This window comes from Tetrao urogallus (genome assembly GCF_951394365.1).
Source record: "Tetrao urogallus genome assembly, chromosome: 8".
Classification (NCBI taxonomy): Eukaryota; Metazoa; Chordata; class Aves; order Galliformes; family Phasianidae; genus Tetrao; species Tetrao urogallus.
Genome location: NC_136821.1, coordinates 14,971,871 through 14,989,140, shown reverse-complemented (window position 1 = coordinate 14,989,140; position 17,270 = coordinate 14,971,871). Strand labels below are relative to the sequence as shown.

Below are 17,270 nucleotides of genomic sequence, written 5' to 3'. Positions count from 1 at the left end.
CAACAGAGGGACAGACGCCTCTTAGGAAATTCCCTTCTCCATGGTGCGGGAAGGAGGCAGGAGAAGCGGGAAGTGGAGATGTGGGCAGATGGGTCCTCAGCCATGTGCTGGGTTTGTCCCACTCCACAGCACTGGAGACAAACTTAGCATGGTCCCTCCAGTTGTGGACCGGGGCAGAGGCAATGCCCCAAACGATATCCCCCACCACGCTCAGCATCATTCGGCTTCAGCCCAGGCCATGCTGACCCAGATGGAGCCTGGGAATGGGGCCCCAATCCCCAGCGCTGGCTTGGCCCCAGCTCCCGCAGGGCCCCGGGATGAAGGCGTCGGGAGCCAGAATGTCAAACAACACCGTGAGCCAAGCCAGCTGCATCCCACAGCCAGCCCTCCTCTCTGGACCTCCCTCCCCGCTGCTCCCCTGGGATTTAAGGCACGCGGGGATCCGGGCACAGCCTCTCTGGGGCTGCGGGCACTGGGGGCTGCAGCCGGGCGGGATGCAGGGATGGGGTACCGGCTGCCACTCAGTCTCATACCACGGTGCTGCTGGGCAGGTCTGGGCCCTGTCTGGCCTTCTGCTAATGAGGATGAGAAAGGAGCAGCCAGGGTGTCCCCCCCACTTCGCTGGCCCCTGGCCGTCTCCCTCCATCCCGCTCCTTTTACAGACACGAGTCTCTGAGGCGCCTTTACCCTAACAGGGAAGGAGCGGACGCCTGTTCTCTTAGGCGCGTGCTATTGTCTAAATAGGAGATCACTCTTCCTCCGTGCCTGGAGTGCAGCCCAGCCAGCGTGCCGGGGTCCCATGGAGCCCTGGGTGCCTCCAAAAGCCACAGATCACTGTTTGCTGCTCCCTTCAGGCTGCTAGTATGGGCACAAAGCAGCCCCAGTCCACATTCCTCCCTTCCCAGGTTTAGCGATGCTGGGGGTGGCTGCTTGTCCCTGAGTGCCATGGGGATGCTGGGTGTAACACAATTGCCATGGGGATGCTTGGAGTGGCTGGCTGACCCCATAATCCATACAAATACAGGGCATGGCCCCCTCGATCCATGTGAGTGTGTGGGACATGTTTTCACCTTTGTCCAGGGCGACATTATGGGGGCATTTGTTAGGGCCTATGTGGATGCTCGGGGACAACCACCTCCATGCTCTGTGAGGCTGCCTGTACTGATCAGCCACAACTAGCTGTGGCCCATGGGGATGCTGGTGATGTTCACCTGTCCCACAGGCCATGGGGATGCCCACAGCTGACCTGGCTGCCCACATAGATGTGGGATAACTTGCCACCCTCGCAGCCCAGGAGAATGCTGGGTCGTCCATCTCCGTGGCCTTGATGACATCACCCATACCAATAAGATGAGGCAGCACTCACTCCATCCCACTGCATGGCTGGTGGCTGGTGTAAGGGCAGCCATGTGCTCAGCCTCCAGCAATGCCCGGGCACTGACTTCACTTTCCCATGCAGGGACACGTGGCCTGGGCTGGGGGCTCGGCAGCAGCATAGTTGCCATCCCTGCACTCATCCTGGCAGGGCGGGTGCTGGGGGGCTGGCAGGCTGCAGGAGAAGGAGGCGGCCCTTCCCGGAGCTTTGCACATCCATCCTGGCTGCCTGGCCCTTAACCCCTTCGAGTGGGGCTCAGCTCCAGCTGCACGGCCCCATAACCACGGGAAACCGCAACCCCTGGTCCCCTCTGCACTGCACACCCAAGGGTGCATGCAGGAACCCTGCGGTGGGTCACGAGCTCTGCAGCGAGGGTCCCAGCCACATTGAGTGCTGCAGGGTGGGGCAGCTACGGGGCGCAGGGCAGCAGGTGCAGAGTGAGTCAGGGAGCACCCAGGAATAGCCACTGGCAGCTTTTCCAGGAAGACCCTGTGGCTCTGGGAATCAGCAGCAGCGTGCCAAGGTGCTGCCCTTTGCCCACTGCAGCGCGGCCACACCCGGCCCCGCCACTCTTCCACACCCCTGGCACCCTGATCCCATATCCATCTACTGGGTGCAGCGAGCAGCCCCTGACCTGAGGGCCCGCAGCTGACCCACACACTTCGAGCCCCCGGCAGGAGGCTGCACGCGGTGGATCCGGCACGACGTGTTTGGCTGCGGTGGCCGCTGTTGGCATGGAGACCCCCAGCTGTCCGCTGGCGGGGTGGACATGGGAGCATGGGAGGCATGGGAGCCCCGTTCCTCTTGTTTTTTTTTTTCGGGGGAGGGGGATGTAAGGCAGGTGCTGGGCTGGGAGCACAGATTCGGGGCTGCCGGGGTCACGGCAACGGGACCACCAGTTTCCCGTCTCTCAATGCGCCCCGAGGCCTCGCGTTGGCGGGGGGGGGGCGGGGGGGATGCACGGGGACACGGAGCGCCGCGCTGCGTTACGCCGCGACCTTCCCCGGCGCGGAGGTGTCGGTCCTCCCCGCCAGCAAGGGGCGCGCGCGGCGCGGCGCAGCGCGGCGCGGGGAGGGGAGGGGAGGGGCGGCGGCCATGCAGGTACCGGGCGGGAGGCAGCGGCGGGGCCGGGAGGCCGTACGGAGCCGGGGGGGTTCGGCGCCGCCGTGCGCCGCCCCCGGCACCGGGAGGGATGGGGGAACCCGCGGCCCGGCCCTGGCGGTTCGGGGAGCGGGGCTGCTTCCGACGTGACCCCGGTGGTGGTGCCCGCAGGCGGTGGGCCCGAAGCAGGCCGTGCAGGCGGCGGCGCAGGAGCTGGTGAGGTTCATCAACCGCGGCCCCTCGCCCTACCATGGTAAGAGCCGCCCCGCCGCCCCGCAGCCGGCACCGACCGCCGGCTGACCGTGCCTTCCCCGCAGTGGTGGCCGAGTGCCGCAGCCGCCTGCTGCAGGCCGGCTTCCAGGAGCTGAAGGAGACGGAGCACTGGGACATCCGCCCCTCCTGCAAGGTGGGCCCGGGCCAAGGGCTGGGGGCCGAAGAGGGAGCGCGGCCCTGACGGCCTGCTCCGCACCCCCCCTCCCCGCAGTACTTTGTCACCAGGAACTTCTCCACGCTCATCGCCTTCGCCGTCGGGGGCCGCTTCCAGCCGGGGAATGGGTTCAGCCTGCTCGGGGCACACACCGACAGCCCCTGCCTCAGGGTGAGACCTTCCCGACACGCCTAATTGCTCTGAGCCCCTGTGCCCTCTGACATCTCCCTGCCACCCCCCGCAGGGTGCTGAGTGCCCGCACTGCTCCGCTTTTGCATTTCCTTCCCTACAAAGGGCCTCATGGCACACTGGTAGGCTCTGGGCATGCTCTGCCCAGTCCCCACCGGTGTCCCAGTCCGTGGTGTTATCTCTGCACTCATCCAGGTGAAGCGACGCTCGAAGCGGGGGCAGGTGGGCACATTGCAGGTCGGTGTGGAGACCTATGGAGGCGGCATCTGGAATACCTGGTTTGACCGTGACCTCACCGTGGCAGGAAGGGTGATCATAAAGGTGAGCCCAGCTTGGGGTAGGGACGGTGGCTTGGCTGTGGAGTAGGACATGCTGCTACTCCTGTGACCTCCCAGTCCTGCAGACCAGGCCCAGCAAGGCAGCTTAGCAGTCTTGCTGGTATTTCAGGAGCTGAACACAGGGCGCCTGGAGCAGAGACTGGTGTGCGTGGAACGGCCCATTCTCCGCATCCCCCATCTGGCCATCCATCTGCAGCGCAGCATCAATGAGAACTTCGGACCCAATACTGAACATCACCTGTAAGGCCTGGCTCAGCTCTCCCAGCTGGAGCAGTGCCCAGCCTGAGTTCTCAACCTGTGGCAGCTGCTGATTACAATGGCTTAACTCATAGTGGAGGGCTTGGGGAAGAGCACTGGGGTGTCCTAGGGTGGCACAATAGGTCTGTGCTTAAAGTTTAGTGTGTCCTTCCTTACTCCATTCAGCATGGCAGTCAGTCCCCAAGGGGTGAGCAATGCCCTGGATCTGCTGCCACTGTCTCCCCACAGGGTTCCCATTCTGGCTACTGCTGTGCAGGAGGAGCTGGAAAAAGAGCCAGCCACAGAGCACACAGCTGGTGTTGCCACAGCCCAGGTGAGTAGGTTGCCAAGAACAGTGGGGGGCTGACTACGGTCTCCCATGTGCCATCTTTTGATCTCTTGTCCTCATGGCTCCCTGCCAGCAAGTTCTTCTCCTTCCCATTCACAGCTATGCACTCTCAGTTCCACCCCAGAACCACTTACTCAGCACATGTGCTCCACTGTTCTCTGTTCCCACCCCAACCTGCAGCCATCCTAAAGGAAAGGGAAAGTCCCTCATCAAACTGTCACATATAGACTCCCTTTTCTCTTAGAGGAGGGAGGGGAGGTTGCGCAATGGGCAGAGAGCCCCTCACTATGCCCTGTGAGCACAGCTCAGTGAGGGCTCAGATGCAGAGTGTGTTAATAGGCAGGAAGCCTAGGACTGCAGTGTGAGAAGGGAATGCGAAAGTTTCTCTACTCTCCATCATTTGCACTGCCCACAGTTCTCCTTTTTTCCCAGACAGAGCGGCACAGCCCTGTTCTGCTTTCCCTGCTCTGCTCACAGCTGGGAGTGAAACCAGAGCAGATTGTGGAGCTGGAACTATGCCTGGCAGATACGCAGCCAGCGGTGAGTACAGCAGAGCCTCCTTTTACCTGTATGCAACATGCCTGCAGGCTGGCACTGCCCAGTCCCATGCACAGGACGCTTCCTCTGCCTGGGGGACACAAGGCTGAGAGCAGACTGAGAGGAAATGGCTCCTAGGGGGCAAAGGTGTGGACTGGGCTGGGGACACATCCCACCCGCTCTTTGGTGTCTTAAAATCTGTGCCTTACTCCTTGTTCTCTGACTGCAGACTCTTGGTGGTGCCTTTGATGAGTTCATCTTCTCCCCACGCCTGGACAACTTGCACAGCTGCTACTGTGCTCTGCAGGTGAGAGGAGGAGGGAAGGAGCCTTGGGGTTTTGTCATGGCCCTCTTGTGCCTTGACTTAACTTTGCTGGTCTGTTAGCTGGTTCCTATGGCAAGGGTATTGGGCCTGGGGTTGGATAGTTGCTGCCCCCTTGTGCCAAGTGTGTGGCATTCCCAGCATCTCTCGAGGGTGATGAATTCTGCTCTCATTGGGCACTGTACCCACAGCTCCTTTTCTTGGTGCCTTGGACTTTCCTGGGGATGTTCCTGCCAGCTTAATGCTGAACTTCCTTGGATGGGGTGGCACTCAGGCTGGTGCTCTTTATCTTCCTCTGTCTCTCCAGGCGCTGATAGACTCATGCACAGTTCCTTCCCTCTCCCAGGAGCCTAATGTGCGCCTCATTGCACTCTATGACAACGAGGAGGTGAGGAGCATAGCCGTGGGGTGGCTGGCACACAGAGGGGCTCTGTGTTCTGTGCTCCTTCCAGCAATGAATGCAAGGAGTTGCATCCCAACCCCCCATGGAGCACCGTAGGGTTTGCTCACCCCACCACATAGCCTGGGCCTGGCAGGGAGTGGGAACTTCTGATGCAGTTGGAAGCCTCTCTGCTGGGTGTGGGGAGCTTGCTGTCACTCAGCTGGCCTGGAGTGCTGGAGGTGGCTGGGTTGGTACTGGGTGGGTTGTGCTGATGGTCCTCCTGGCAGGTAGGGTCAGAGAGTGCGCAGGGTGCCGAGTCCCTTCTGACAGAGCTGGTGCTGCGTCGAATCTCAGCATCACCGCAAAACCTGACAGCCTTTGAGGAGGCGGTGGCCAAGTCCTACATGATCAGTGCTGACATGGCCCATGCAGTGCACCCTAACTATGTGTGAGTATTCTGAACCCTGCCACGTTGTATGTGGGGACACATCTTTTGCACTCCTGTTGGCATAGTAGCGGGACAGTTCTTGTAACGGTGAGGCAGGATTGCAGCATGAAACTCTGACATCTCTTTTGCAGGGACAAGCACGAAGAGAATCATCGTCCAGCCTTCCACAAGGTGAGCACAGCCCTCTGCTTTGCGCCAGACCTGGTGCCATCTGTCTGCTCAGCAGCAGCATGAAACACACAGCCACTGTCCAGAGTGCAACTCAGCAGCAGTTTTACAGGAGACCTTTGTCCTGCCACACAGTGCAGTTGTGCACATTGCTGGAGTTAATTACATGGAACCACAGTCCTATCTGTGGAGATGTTCCCTAGCTTAGAGCTGGTGCTGTTCCCATGGCAAGCATGCCACTCATAGGATCCAGGGGGTGGGACAGCATTTCTGACTGCGGGTCTCTCCTGGGCACTGAGCACTTAGAATTCTGTAAGTAATACAGTATATCCCTGTGCTGAACCCCTTGTCTTCCCTTTCACAGGGCCCTGTCATCAAAGTGAACAGCAATCAGCGCTACGCCTCCACAGCTGTCACTGAGGCAGTCATCCGGGACATCGCGGCCCGAGTGGGAGTTCCTCTGCAGGTGAGCACAGCTGGGTGAGCACAGCTCCCTGGTGAGTATTACCAGTTCCTGCTGAGGGCGTGTGCTGGAGGGCAGGACCAGTATCAGGAACTTACCTCTCCACTACTGTACCTATGCTTGCTGGTGTCTGTACTGCCCTGCTGTGCCGGGTGTCCTGGCAAGCAAGCTCAAGGGATAGAAGGGAGTGCAGGTCTGGCCTGACCTCACTGAAGCTCTCTGGGGGCTTTGGCATCTTGGCTTACAGACTGTGCAGCTTCCCTGTCCTAGCATGTCTCCCATTAGGACTAAGCCTGGTGGAAGCCACAAGGGAGGCTGTGTGGCACTGGGAGCAGCTGCCAACCCCGTGTGTCCATGCAGGAGTTCATGGTACGCAATGACACGCCATGCGGCACCACCATCGGCCCCATTCTGGCCTCCCGCCTGGGGCTGCGTGTGCTGGACATCGGCTGCCCGCAGCTGGCCATGCACTCCATCCGAGAGATGTGCTGCACCTCGGGGGTGCTGCAGAGCATCACTCTCTTCAAGGTGAGCCGGGTCTCTGCCTGCTGCCCCAAATCCCCACTGCTCTGTGCTCTGCGTCCCCTTCAGCCCTACCTTTTGGGCGGGCTCCGTGCTGCATGGGGGCAGCGCAGCAATACCAGGAGCTTCCGGAGGTGCTTCTTGCCTCTCCGCCATCCATCCCCGCCTTCCCTGGTGACTGCCATCCCCAAATGGTTCCTATGGCAACCAGCGCTAGCCTTGAGTCAGTGATGGGTTACTATGGTGACGCGGTCCTGCTCTGTGCAGCAGCTGGCTGCGCTGAGGCTGCACATAACCCACCGGGAAGCTGCTGCCTGTGCCCCTGCCCCGCACCCTGATGGACCTTCTCCTTTCAGGGCTTCTTCGAGCTCCTGCCAGTGGTCAGCAGCAGCCTGATGGTCGACTGAGTGCGGTGGGAGAACAATTGTGGGATTCATCCCTGATTAAAGCATCTCTGTCTCACCGGGGAGTGGTCTGTGTGTCTGGCTGAGGAGGGGAAGGGACAGCTGTGGATCCTGAAGCTGCTGAGAAGGTTGTCCAGCGGAGGAGTTGGGGTGAAGGATGGCCCTCGGAGCTGTTGCTGTCCCCAAGGCCCTGACGGGGTTGTAGGTGGGCTGGGGCCAGCCCTGAGTTCCTGCCTTGCACATCTGCTAGCCTCAGCTGCAACAAAGCTCCAGCTTTGTCCAGTCCTTCTGTGCCCCTACCCCAGGAAGGGCCCTGAGGAGTCACTTTGGAATGCTGGACCCACAGCTGGGGATGCCTCTCCTGGTTTCCCGAAAGCCGGCTCTGGCGGGCAGGGTGTGAGGGTGTGCTCTGGTGCTCGCTGCCCATTGACTAGGACGTAGAGGCGAGGCCCAGGCAGGAGCCAGTAGGGCTGCAGGGCGGGCAAGAGACGGCCGTTGATTGGCGGCTGCATGCTTGCGCGATGACACACCCCCTAGGGGCGGGGTTTGTCTCGAGGGAGGTCGTGATTGGCGCCCTGCTCTGCCGTCTCTCCCCGGAACGCGGCGTCATTGGCCTCGCTCTACCGGAGGGGGGCGTCAGCATAAAACGGTGGGGGGGGGGGGAAGAGAAATAAGTCGCGGCCTCCGATTGGCTGCTGTGCGAGGGGGGTGTGGCGCGGCGGCGGCGGGGCGGGCGCCATTGGAGGGGCGGCGGCGGTGGGCGGGGCGCGCGGCGGGGCGCGGGTTGGCGGCAGCGGGGGCGCGGCCGGTGGGTGCGCCATGGTGCGGCCGTGAGCGGAGCATGGGGCGGCGGCTGCTCCGGGCTCTTCTCTGCCTCCTCCTCGTGGCCGGCCGCGGGCTGCTGCGAGTCGGAGGGGCCACCGCCGCGCACGGTGAGAGAGTGGGGCTCCGGGAGGGGCGGCGGCACCGCCCGGCCGGCGTTCCCGAGGCTATCGGGTGGGGCGGCGGGATGCCGTAGGGCGGGAGATGAGTGCTATGGTGCCGTCACGACGCGGCGGGTCCGGCCCCGGTAACGGGAGAGCGGCGTCGTGCGTCACCCGCCCCTGGGGCGCCTCCGCCTGGGCTGCTGGCTGGTGAAGGGGATGCCCCTGGGCTTTCCGCTAGCTGCGGAGTTGCAGCGCCTGGCAGGACTGAACGGGAGCAGGGCAATGCTCTTCCGGACACCTAGCCTGGCGGGTGCTGCGGGGCCCTGCTCCGAGGTACAGCCGCGAGAATGGGGACCGGGGCAGCGTCACCGCGCGGTGGCTTCCTGCGGGACCCCGGTACCCTTTAGCTGCCCTCCGCCGGCAGGTGCGGCCCGGGACCCGGAGCGAGCCGGTATGCTCTCTGAACGCTCCAGCTCTGCCCGCATCTCCATTCCCGGAGCTCTGGGGGTACCGGGGGCCCTTACCGGCAGCAGGGCTGCAGCCCCCCCGCACGGGCCTGGCGGCCGCTGACTCACTGCCGGTGGGCAGGTGCCGCTCCGTCCATCCGCTCCCGGGCAGCGGATCCCTGCAGTCACCCAGCTGAGGAGGGGAATACCGTCACCCGCTCCCCGGGGCCGCGCCGCGCAGTCCTGCCATCCCCGGGAGCGGTTGCGGCCGAGCCCTGCCCGGCCCAGGCTTCCTCTCCGGTGCGGAGTGGGACTGCCCGGCGGGACGCGGCTCCGTCTCTTTAGCACCACGGACAGCGCCAGGCCCGCCGCCCGGTCCCGGCGCCCGCGGCCCGGAGCCCCCCAGCGCCACCCGCGCTTCCCTACGCCCCGCGCCTCCTTCCGCACCCACCCTGGGGAGCTGGCGGGGGGCAGCCCGCGGGTACCCGCGTTCTGGGGACCCCTCCCCACTTGCCCCGGCGCGGGCTCAGCGGGCCCCTCCCTCCCCTCCCCCCCGGTTGTTTTCTCGTTCCTTCCTCGCCATCCGGGGCTGAGTCATCGCTTGCTGCCGTCTCGCTGCTGACGGTCTTGGACCGAGATGTGGGGGGGGAGGAAGGGGGATGCTGCCCCCCAAAAGGGGTGGGGACCTCATCACACTGCTGCGTGTGCGCCTTGGGGCCCCCCGTGCTGTGAAAGCGGGTCCCCCCATGTTGCAAGGTGCAGGGCCGTGCCCTCATCTGGTAGTGTCACATGTGGGAGGGTGAGAGACGATCCTGCAGCTCGCTGTCCCCCTGGCTTTCCCTTCCCCACTGCCAGCACCCCGCAAAGCTCCAGACTCCCCCTTTCCAGAGCCAGGAACAGGCTGTGCTCAAGGCCCACTGCTCAGCTTTGGGGATAAGGAAGGCTGCACTGAGGCCCTGCCCTGGGCTCCCCCACAGCCACCACACTGCACCCCCTGGCACTTCCATGCAGAGTAGAGTCCCCAACCAGGTGGCTGCCTTACCAGTGATGAGCAAACCCCATTCAGCCCCCCTTGCTGACTGTGCTGGGTCTGTCTGTCTGTCTGTCTGCCTCAGGCTGCCTGTTTGACCGGAGGCTGTGCTCCCCGCAGGAGGTGTGTGTGCAGGGTGAGTGCCTACAGAAGAGCTCCTGGTCCTGCTCTATCTGAGGTGGTGCCTTATGGCGAGCAGGAGGGAAGGATGCAGGTGGGGCTGTTCCACCCCAGCTGTGTTCATTACTCCTCCCTACCGCCCCCCTCTCTTGCAGATGGGCTGTTCGGGCAGTGCCAGGTGGGCTCGGTGCAGGACAGGCCTCACTTTCAGGTCACCTCCCCCGTGCTGCAGCGCTTACAGGATGTCCTGCGGCACCTCATGGCACAAGGTGAGGGCTGGGGAGGAATAACCATGGGCTGGGCAGCATCACACAGAGGCACCACGGGTAGCAGGGATATTTGAGATCCCACTGGTTGGGAACTGCGCTGGGGTGAGGAGGGACTCATCTGGCTCTGGGAGGAACAGGGATGACCTCAAGCAAAGGGTAGCTCCCCACCCCCAACATCTCATGGCCCCCCCTCCACCACAGGGCTCTCATGGCAGGATGGCATCACGCAGTACGTAATCTCACAGGAGATGGAGCGCATCCCCCGGCTCCACCCACCATCCTCACTGGAGTCCTCACCCAGGGACAGGTAGGGCAGGGTGGAGTGGGGGGCACAGCAGGGCTGGAAAGCTGTGCCCGGGTGCCATCCCTCACTGCTTGTCCCAAGGTCCCTGTCTGCACGCAGCTCCCCCCGGCGCACCCCACTGCCTATGGCCCCCAGCCTGCCTGCAGCCCAGCACCCAGGGCAGCCCCCACATCTGCTGCCCTCAGGCCTGGCTCAGCGCTACCTGGAGCACCTGCTGCTGCCCCCACCACCCCAGCTGGGCTACGAGGAGGCTCTGCTGCATCCCTACTCCTACCACAAGGTACGTGGGAGGGCGAGGATCCTCTCACAACCTCTTCTCCCTGTGCTGGGATGTACAGTGGGTGCTGATCTGAGGCTGTGGTTTGGTTGCAGTTTGGCTACCAGGATACCACACACCAGCTCCCAGGCAGTGCGGCCAGGCAGGGCCCCGATGCTGCCTCGCTGCTGGTCCGCGGCCTGTATGGGGCTGGCCCCATGCCCTCCTACAGCGGGCAGCCAGGGGCAGAAGGTGGGCACCTCTTCCAGGATCTGGGCCTGCTTGCATTGCCCAGGGAAAAAGCTGCTCGCATGGACCCGGCCAGCACCAGACCCTTGCACAGTGCGCGCCTCCCAGGTGACTACAGGGATGTGGGGCAGCAGGATCAGGCAGCAGCCGTGGCTGCCCGGCCATCCCCTGCACAGACAGGTACGCATTCCCTGAGCTTGGGGCTCTCCATCTCATTTGCCGTCCATCCCCGAAATCCCCAACCCACAGCCCCACCTGGGTGCAGAGCTCTCACCAAATGCCACATTCCCTTGCAGATGCCTCCTTGAAGAGACTGGCCTCCCTGCTGGCTAGCTACGGGCTGGGGCTGCCCGAGCTCAGTCCCCAGCAGCTCAGCAGTCTCTCTGCCCTTCTGCAGCTGCTGCAGAGCTCCAGTGAGCAGGATGCAGGGTCCCACAGTGCTGGGTGTGGGGTGCTTGCCTTCCTTTGGAATCCCCATCCTTCTCTTTCCCAGGTGCTGCCAGCCCTGAAGCACCCACAGCAAAGCGACTCAGTGCTCAGCAGGGAGCTGCTGGGCCACAGGTGGGCTGTGTGTGTGTGGGAAGGGAGTGTAGCCTCCCTGGGGGGACTCATCGGGGATCCCAGAACCTCCCTGTCTCCCATCTATAGGTGTCAGAGGGGGACATGCAGCATGGAGAAGAACCAGTGCCGCCCTCCTCCACAGTGCCACCTCCCAGGGTCACAGCCAGCAGTGCCCCAGCACAGGGGCTGGGGGGCCGGGCAGCCACCTCGCCAGCCCCCCAAGCCCAGCCACAGATGGGGCATGGAGGGGACAAGATGATGGCGGTGGAGAAGAAGAGCTACACAGAAGTGAAGGACAGCGGTGGGGTGCAGCGGGGCACACGGCCACCCGATGAGTATGGCTACATCATCACGGACCAGAAGTGAGAGTGGGGCCAGGGCACTGCACAGACCTGATCCCCAGCACTGGAGCTACGTGCCCACCTCACCCCACCTTGTTCCTGCAGGCCGCTGGGGCTGGCTGCTGGCGTGCGGCTGCTGGAGCTCCTGGCCAAGCGCGTACATCTCTCCACCACCAGCTTCATCAACATCAGGTGAGGGCAACACGGTGCTGCCTGGGGATGGGATAGGATGGGCTCTGTGCCCTGCTCTCACCCTGTGTCCCCCCCAGTGTCGTGGGGCCTGCGCTCACCTTCCGCGTGCGGCACAACGCCCAGAACCTCTCGCTGGCAGATGTGGCCAGCCGGGCTGGTGAGTGCTCAGGTTGGGATCCTCCTACACACCTGTTTTCCCCTCTTCTTCAGGGACTGAGAGGGGGAGTGGGTGTCAGCAAGAGAGGGCTCCTACCATACATCCCTGTGCTGCTGGCTGAGCTGGGGACCTGGGGCACGGTGGGGTGTGCTTGGACTCCTGGAGTTTCCTTGGCCAAGGGAAAGCACCCCACTGACTGTCTGTCCTTGTCTGCAGAGCAAATGAAAGCAGAGCTGGAGGCTGAGCTGGGCCTGAAGATTGTGCAGACGGGAGTGGGAGAGGTAAGACCATAGCATGGGGATTTAAGGCTGGGATGGGGCTGCAGGGAACTGGGAGCTGTGGGATCTGCACGTGCTGCTGGGGCCACTGATGGCCCCACATGAGGCTCTGAGAACAGGGATAGGAACGGAGCCTATGTTAACAGCTGGGGAATGGCACATGAGGCTTTATGTTGGGAGCATTCTGTTCACACCCCGCAGCATGATGCTACCTGTAGGTTTGGGGCACTTAGCTCTTAGTAAAACACAAGCCCATGGGGTCTGAAGGCATTTTGGGAGGATGTCCCCCTGCATCCAGGACTTGGCTCATGCCCAGCCTCACTTCCCTTCAGTCTCTATTCATGGCCTGTGCACGCCAGCCCTGTGCTAAGTACCCTGGGGACCAGACAGGGAAAATGCCATCATCCCTGCAGGGAGCAGTGTGGCAGCTGGAGGCAGGGATGGAGCAGCAGCCATCTGCTGGGAGAGAGCCTCCCTCCCCTGCTCCTGTGGGCCACGGGAGCCATCCCATGGGGGACAGGGATAGGAACGGAGCCTATGTTAACAGCTGGGGAATGGCACAGCAAACCCCTGGGCCAGGGTCCCTATTCCCCCCCTCTTGCCCTGGGGACACCGGAAGGGGGAAGGCCACTAAGGCAACTCCATCAGCCCCATGCACAGTGTCACGATGGCAGTGCCTTTTGATGTGACAAGTGGCAGGAGCCAGGAGGGAGGGGATCTGCAGCCCTAATGAGTGCTTCTCTAATGAGCAGGACCCCCCAAAGGGAGTTGTTTGCACTGAGGGGTGAGCTCCTTGTGCTGAACACCCCCAGGACAGGGGACAGCAAGGGCTGGGCCTGGCACTGCCCCAGCAATGGGGACAGACGGCAGGGACATCCCCAGGCAGCGTAGGCAATGATGATGATGATGATAATGATGATGCAGCATCCCCTTGGTAACCTCATCAGGCCCATGGCCAATGGGAAGCCGAGGCAGTGAGGTAATGTAGGGCTTTAGCATCTCATTGGGTGCAGAGTATTTGGTGGTGGGGCTGCCCTAGCATCCTTCCCACCCCTGGCTCTGGGGAAGGACCCTGGCAGGCTTGGCCTTGGGGATCTCGGTCTCATCCAGTGAGGGCTCAGCACCCTCCTGTCCCAGCATGGGGGCTGAAAGGCTGAGGAGGATCTGGGGTTCAAGTTCTTGGGTTGGGTCAGGCAGGAGCTCACTGAGCCGAGGCTCTGAGGGCCCCCACCTGCCCTGCAGCCTAGCAGGGCTGGGAGGCAGTCCCTGGTACTGGGAGCAGCAGGTGGCTGCTGCTTGGGCTTCTCCAAGCTGTGCACTTCCTGCATCCCAGAGGGCAGGGCTGTGAGCTGTGCTAAGTGCAGGCACAAGTGCCCCTCGCACGGACACCAGCTCTGCTCCCAATGAGCTGAGGAGCGGCACAGCTCCAAGCATCCTCCCTGTGCTTTAGCCCCCACATCTTCAAAAGCAGTGTGGGATGGGTTCTTTCCCTGCACCCCTCCCTGTGCAGATGCCTCACTCTAACCCTTGCTTGGTTCTGCCTGCAGCGGAACGAGGCGGCTGTGTACCCACGCCCCTCTCACTTTGGGGACGGCTTCCACTCAGTGCTGCTCACCTTCATCGCTCTGGCCTGCGTGGCTGGTGTCTCCATCGCAGCTGCTGCAGCCTTCTGCCTCCGGCAGCACGCCAAGCAGCGGGAGAAGGAGCGCCTGGCTGCCCTGGGGCCCGAGGGGGCCGCTGATACCACCTTGGAGTACCAGGTAGGGATGTGGGATGCTGCATCCGCATGGCTGCAGGTACAGGTGGGGCCCTGTGGCCGAGTACTGGGGCTCTGCTTGCTGTCCCCAGGAGCTGTGCCGTCAGCACATGGCCACCAAGTCACTCTTTGGCCGTGCTGAGGCCCCTGCAGCAGCAGCAGAGACGTCGCGAGTGAGCAGTGTCTCGTCGCAGTTCAGCGATGCCCCGCAGCCCAGTCCCAGCTCACACAGCAGCACGCCATCCTGGTGTGAGGAGCCTGTCCAGTCCAACATGGACATCTCCACTGGGCACATGATCTTGGTGAGCCCCCCTGGTGGGCTGTGGCCCCCAAGGCTCCTCCCAGTGCCAGGCTGACCCCTCTCTCTGCATTCCAGGCATACATGGAGGACCACCTCCGCAACAGGGACCGGCTGGCCAAGGAGTGGCAGGCGCTCTGTGCCTACCAGGCTGAGCCCAGCATCTGCTCTGTCGCCCAAAGTGAAGCCAATCTGAAGAAGAATCGCAACCCAGACTACGTGCCCTGTGAGCATCCCAGGACTGTGGTGCGGGGCACAGGGATGTTGGAGGTGCTATATGGAGTGCTGCCCCCAGTGCTCACTGCCTCCCCTGTGCTCCTCTTCCCCAGATGATCACGTGAGGATCAAGCTGAAAGCCGAGAGCAACCCATCCCGCAGCGACTTCATCAATGCCAGCCCGATCGTGAGTGATAGCTGGGGTCCCCTCTGGCTCCAGGGGCAGCAGGAGCTCACTTTCAGCTTCACTGCCCCTAGGGCATCCCCTATTCCTCCTGCTGTCACACACCTCCCGGCCCACTGACATGCAGCGTGACACCCCTTTCCCCCTCCAGATCGAGCATGACCCACGGATGCCGGCTTACATCGCCACGCAGGGGCCATTGTCCCACACCATCGCTGACTTCTGGCAGGTGAGTGTCACCCAGCTGTGCCAGCATCTGGTGACAGGGACATGCCCTGTGCAGCCCTGGAGCTCCTGCATCCCGGTGACACTCGCTGTGGTCCAGATGGGTCACGGCAGCTCGGCCACCGCACCTGGGCTGTCACCCAGCAGTGACAGCAGTGGTGTTTGGCGTGCAGATGGTGTGGGAGCACGGCTGCACCGTCATCGTCATGCTGAGCCCGCTGGCTGAGGACAGCGTCAAGCAGTGCGACCGCTACTGGCCAGACGAAGGCTCCTCGCTGTATCACATCTACGAGGCGAGTGCGGGCTGGCAGCAGGGAGCACCCTGCAGTCCCTGTGCCGGGGGCACCGCGAGCATCGCCCCGCTTCAGCGTGTGGAGCGGAGCCGCGCAGGGTCCGCTGCTCGGTGCTGACACCGCGGGCCGACCCTTCTCCGGGCAGGTGAACCTGGTGTCGGAGCACATCTGGTGCGAGGACTTCCTGGTGCGCAGCTTCTACCTAAAGAACGTGCAGTCTCAGGAGACCCGCACCCTGACGCAGTTCCACTTCCTCAGCTGGCCGGCCGAGGGCATCCCCGCCACCACCCGGCCCCTCCTCGACTTCCGCAGGTGGGTGCCAGCGTCGGGAGGGGGCACAGCGGGCTCTGAGCGGGGCCGGGCACGGCTCGACTTGGGGGGTGGGAGCCGGCGGTGGCCCTGCTGGCGGGACTCCTATCCGCCCCGCTCCTGCGCTCTGTCTCTGTCCCTGTCTCGCAGCTGCCGGCGTCATTTTTGTGATTTGCAGCTAGTAATCTGGCTCCAGTTGCATAGTCACAAAAGTGATCGTTGGCAGCCGTGCCTGCCGCACGGAGCGTGCCGGGAGCCCAGCCGGGGCCGGACCGCAGCCATCCCCGCCAGCGCCGCTCCCCCGGGGACTCCCGCTCTCGGCCCACGCTGGGAGGCGGCAGGAGCCCCGCACCGGACCCCGGTGCCCCCTCCCAGCGCAGCCCGACCCAAGCAGGCGCTGACCCGGTGCCTCTTTGTCCTTGCAGGAAGGTGAACAAGTGCTACCGGGGCCGCTCCTGCCCTATCATTGTGCACTGCAGGTACCGCAGCGGGGGGAACGTGGCTGGGGGCTGTGAGGCGAGGGCCGGGCCGGCACCCCCGACACTTCTCCGCGTCTTCCAGTGACGGCGCAGGCAGGACCGGGACCTACATCCTCGTCGACATGGTCCTGAACCGCATGGCCAAAGGTACGGCGTGCACCACGCGCGCTGGGAATGCGGCGGTGGGCTCGGCCCTCAGCTTCCTCGTGTCCCCGCCCTAGGTGTGAAGGAGATCGACATCGCTGCGACGCTGGAGCACATCCGCGACCAGCGGCCCGGAATGGTGCAGACTAAGGTATCCCTAGCCCCGCCGTGCCGCAGGCCCTGCTGCCCCCACCCCGAGCAGGGGCTGCTCCAACCTCACCTCGTTCCGCCCCCCCAGGACCAGTTTGAGTTCGCTCTGACCGCCGTGGCTGAGGAGGTGAACGCCATCCTGAAGGCTCTGCCGCAGTGATGTTGAGGATCCCCCGCCCTTCCCTCTCGTTTCCCTGCCGCCCCCTGCCCTCTGGCTTCGAGCGCGCTCCTGGCCCTGTAAATGCTGTCTGTGCTGCTGGCTCTGTTTTTTTTCCCACCCCTCTCCTTGGGCTGCAGGGCTCAGCCCTCTACATGCCCCGTGGCATGCAGCCCCTTTGCTCCTGCTGCTGCAGTGAAGAGCGGGCTCCTGTCCCCTGCGGCGGAGGGGAAGGGCAGTGATGCTGGGAGAGTGGCCGTGGGGATCCCCTGGCTGCTCTCCCACCCCTGTCCCTGTGCCCAAGAGGGGATAGGAGTGGGCACGGGTCGTGGCCCTGCCCTGTCTCCTCTGTGTCACCCCCACCTTGTCACTCAAGCAGAAGAGAAATTTCTAGAGAAATATAATTTTGTATCTTGATGTGAATAAAGTTCTTGTGTCATGTTTGTGCAGCTGCAGCTGGGCTTGGCCTCTCTCTGTGTCCAGGGGAAGGGAGACGTGGTGGTGGCAGCATCCCGTGGAGCCTTGGGGGAAGCAGGAGCACAGCAGAGCCCAGGCCTGACCCCAGGCAGGGGGATCCTGCACCTCTTTTTGGGGCTGCCCCAATCCCAGAGACACACCACATGCTGCAGCTCCTGCAAACAGGTTTATTGACTGCTGTAGGCAGATGG

The 17,270-nt window shown here is 63.2% G+C and overlaps 2 protein-coding genes across 2 annotated transcripts; both read left to right on the top strand.

Annotated features, from left to right (window-relative positions):
• Positions 1-1,350: 1,350 nt before the first annotated feature.
• On the top strand, positions 1,351-7,265 carry DNPEP (aspartyl aminopeptidase; the record flags this gene model as incomplete). Its single annotated transcript, XM_079539276.1, is given in 18 exon segments — positions 1,351-1,476; positions 1,478-1,495; positions 1,499-1,675; positions 1,678-1,812; positions 2,648-2,729; positions 2,794-2,882; positions 2,961-3,074; positions 3,288-3,413; positions 3,540-3,670; positions 3,917-4,001; positions 4,449-4,556; positions 4,783-4,860; positions 5,183-5,263; positions 5,545-5,705; positions 5,837-5,876; positions 6,238-6,339; positions 6,697-6,864; positions 7,215-7,265. Coding segments are annotated over 18 exon segments (1,872 nt in total).
• Positions 7,266-8,103: 838 nt separating this feature from the next.
• Positions 8,104-16,605, top strand: PTPRN (protein tyrosine phosphatase receptor type N; the record flags this gene model as incomplete). Its single annotated transcript, XM_079538823.1, has 23 exons — positions 8,104-8,194; positions 9,750-9,800; positions 9,940-10,053; positions 10,255-10,360; positions 10,439-10,637; positions 10,730-11,042; positions 11,159-11,275; positions 11,356-11,423; positions 11,511-11,785; positions 11,870-11,956; positions 12,034-12,113; positions 12,330-12,394; positions 13,939-14,151; positions 14,240-14,449; positions 14,524-14,671; positions 14,775-14,848; positions 14,997-15,074; positions 15,244-15,363; positions 15,509-15,675; positions 16,098-16,151; positions 16,234-16,298; positions 16,373-16,446; positions 16,534-16,605. 23 exons carry the CDS (start codon positions 8,104-8,106, stop codon positions 16,603-16,605), a joined length of 2,841 nt encoding a protein of 946 aa, XP_079394949.1.
• Between the last annotated feature and the right edge of the window lie 665 nt (positions 16,606-17,270).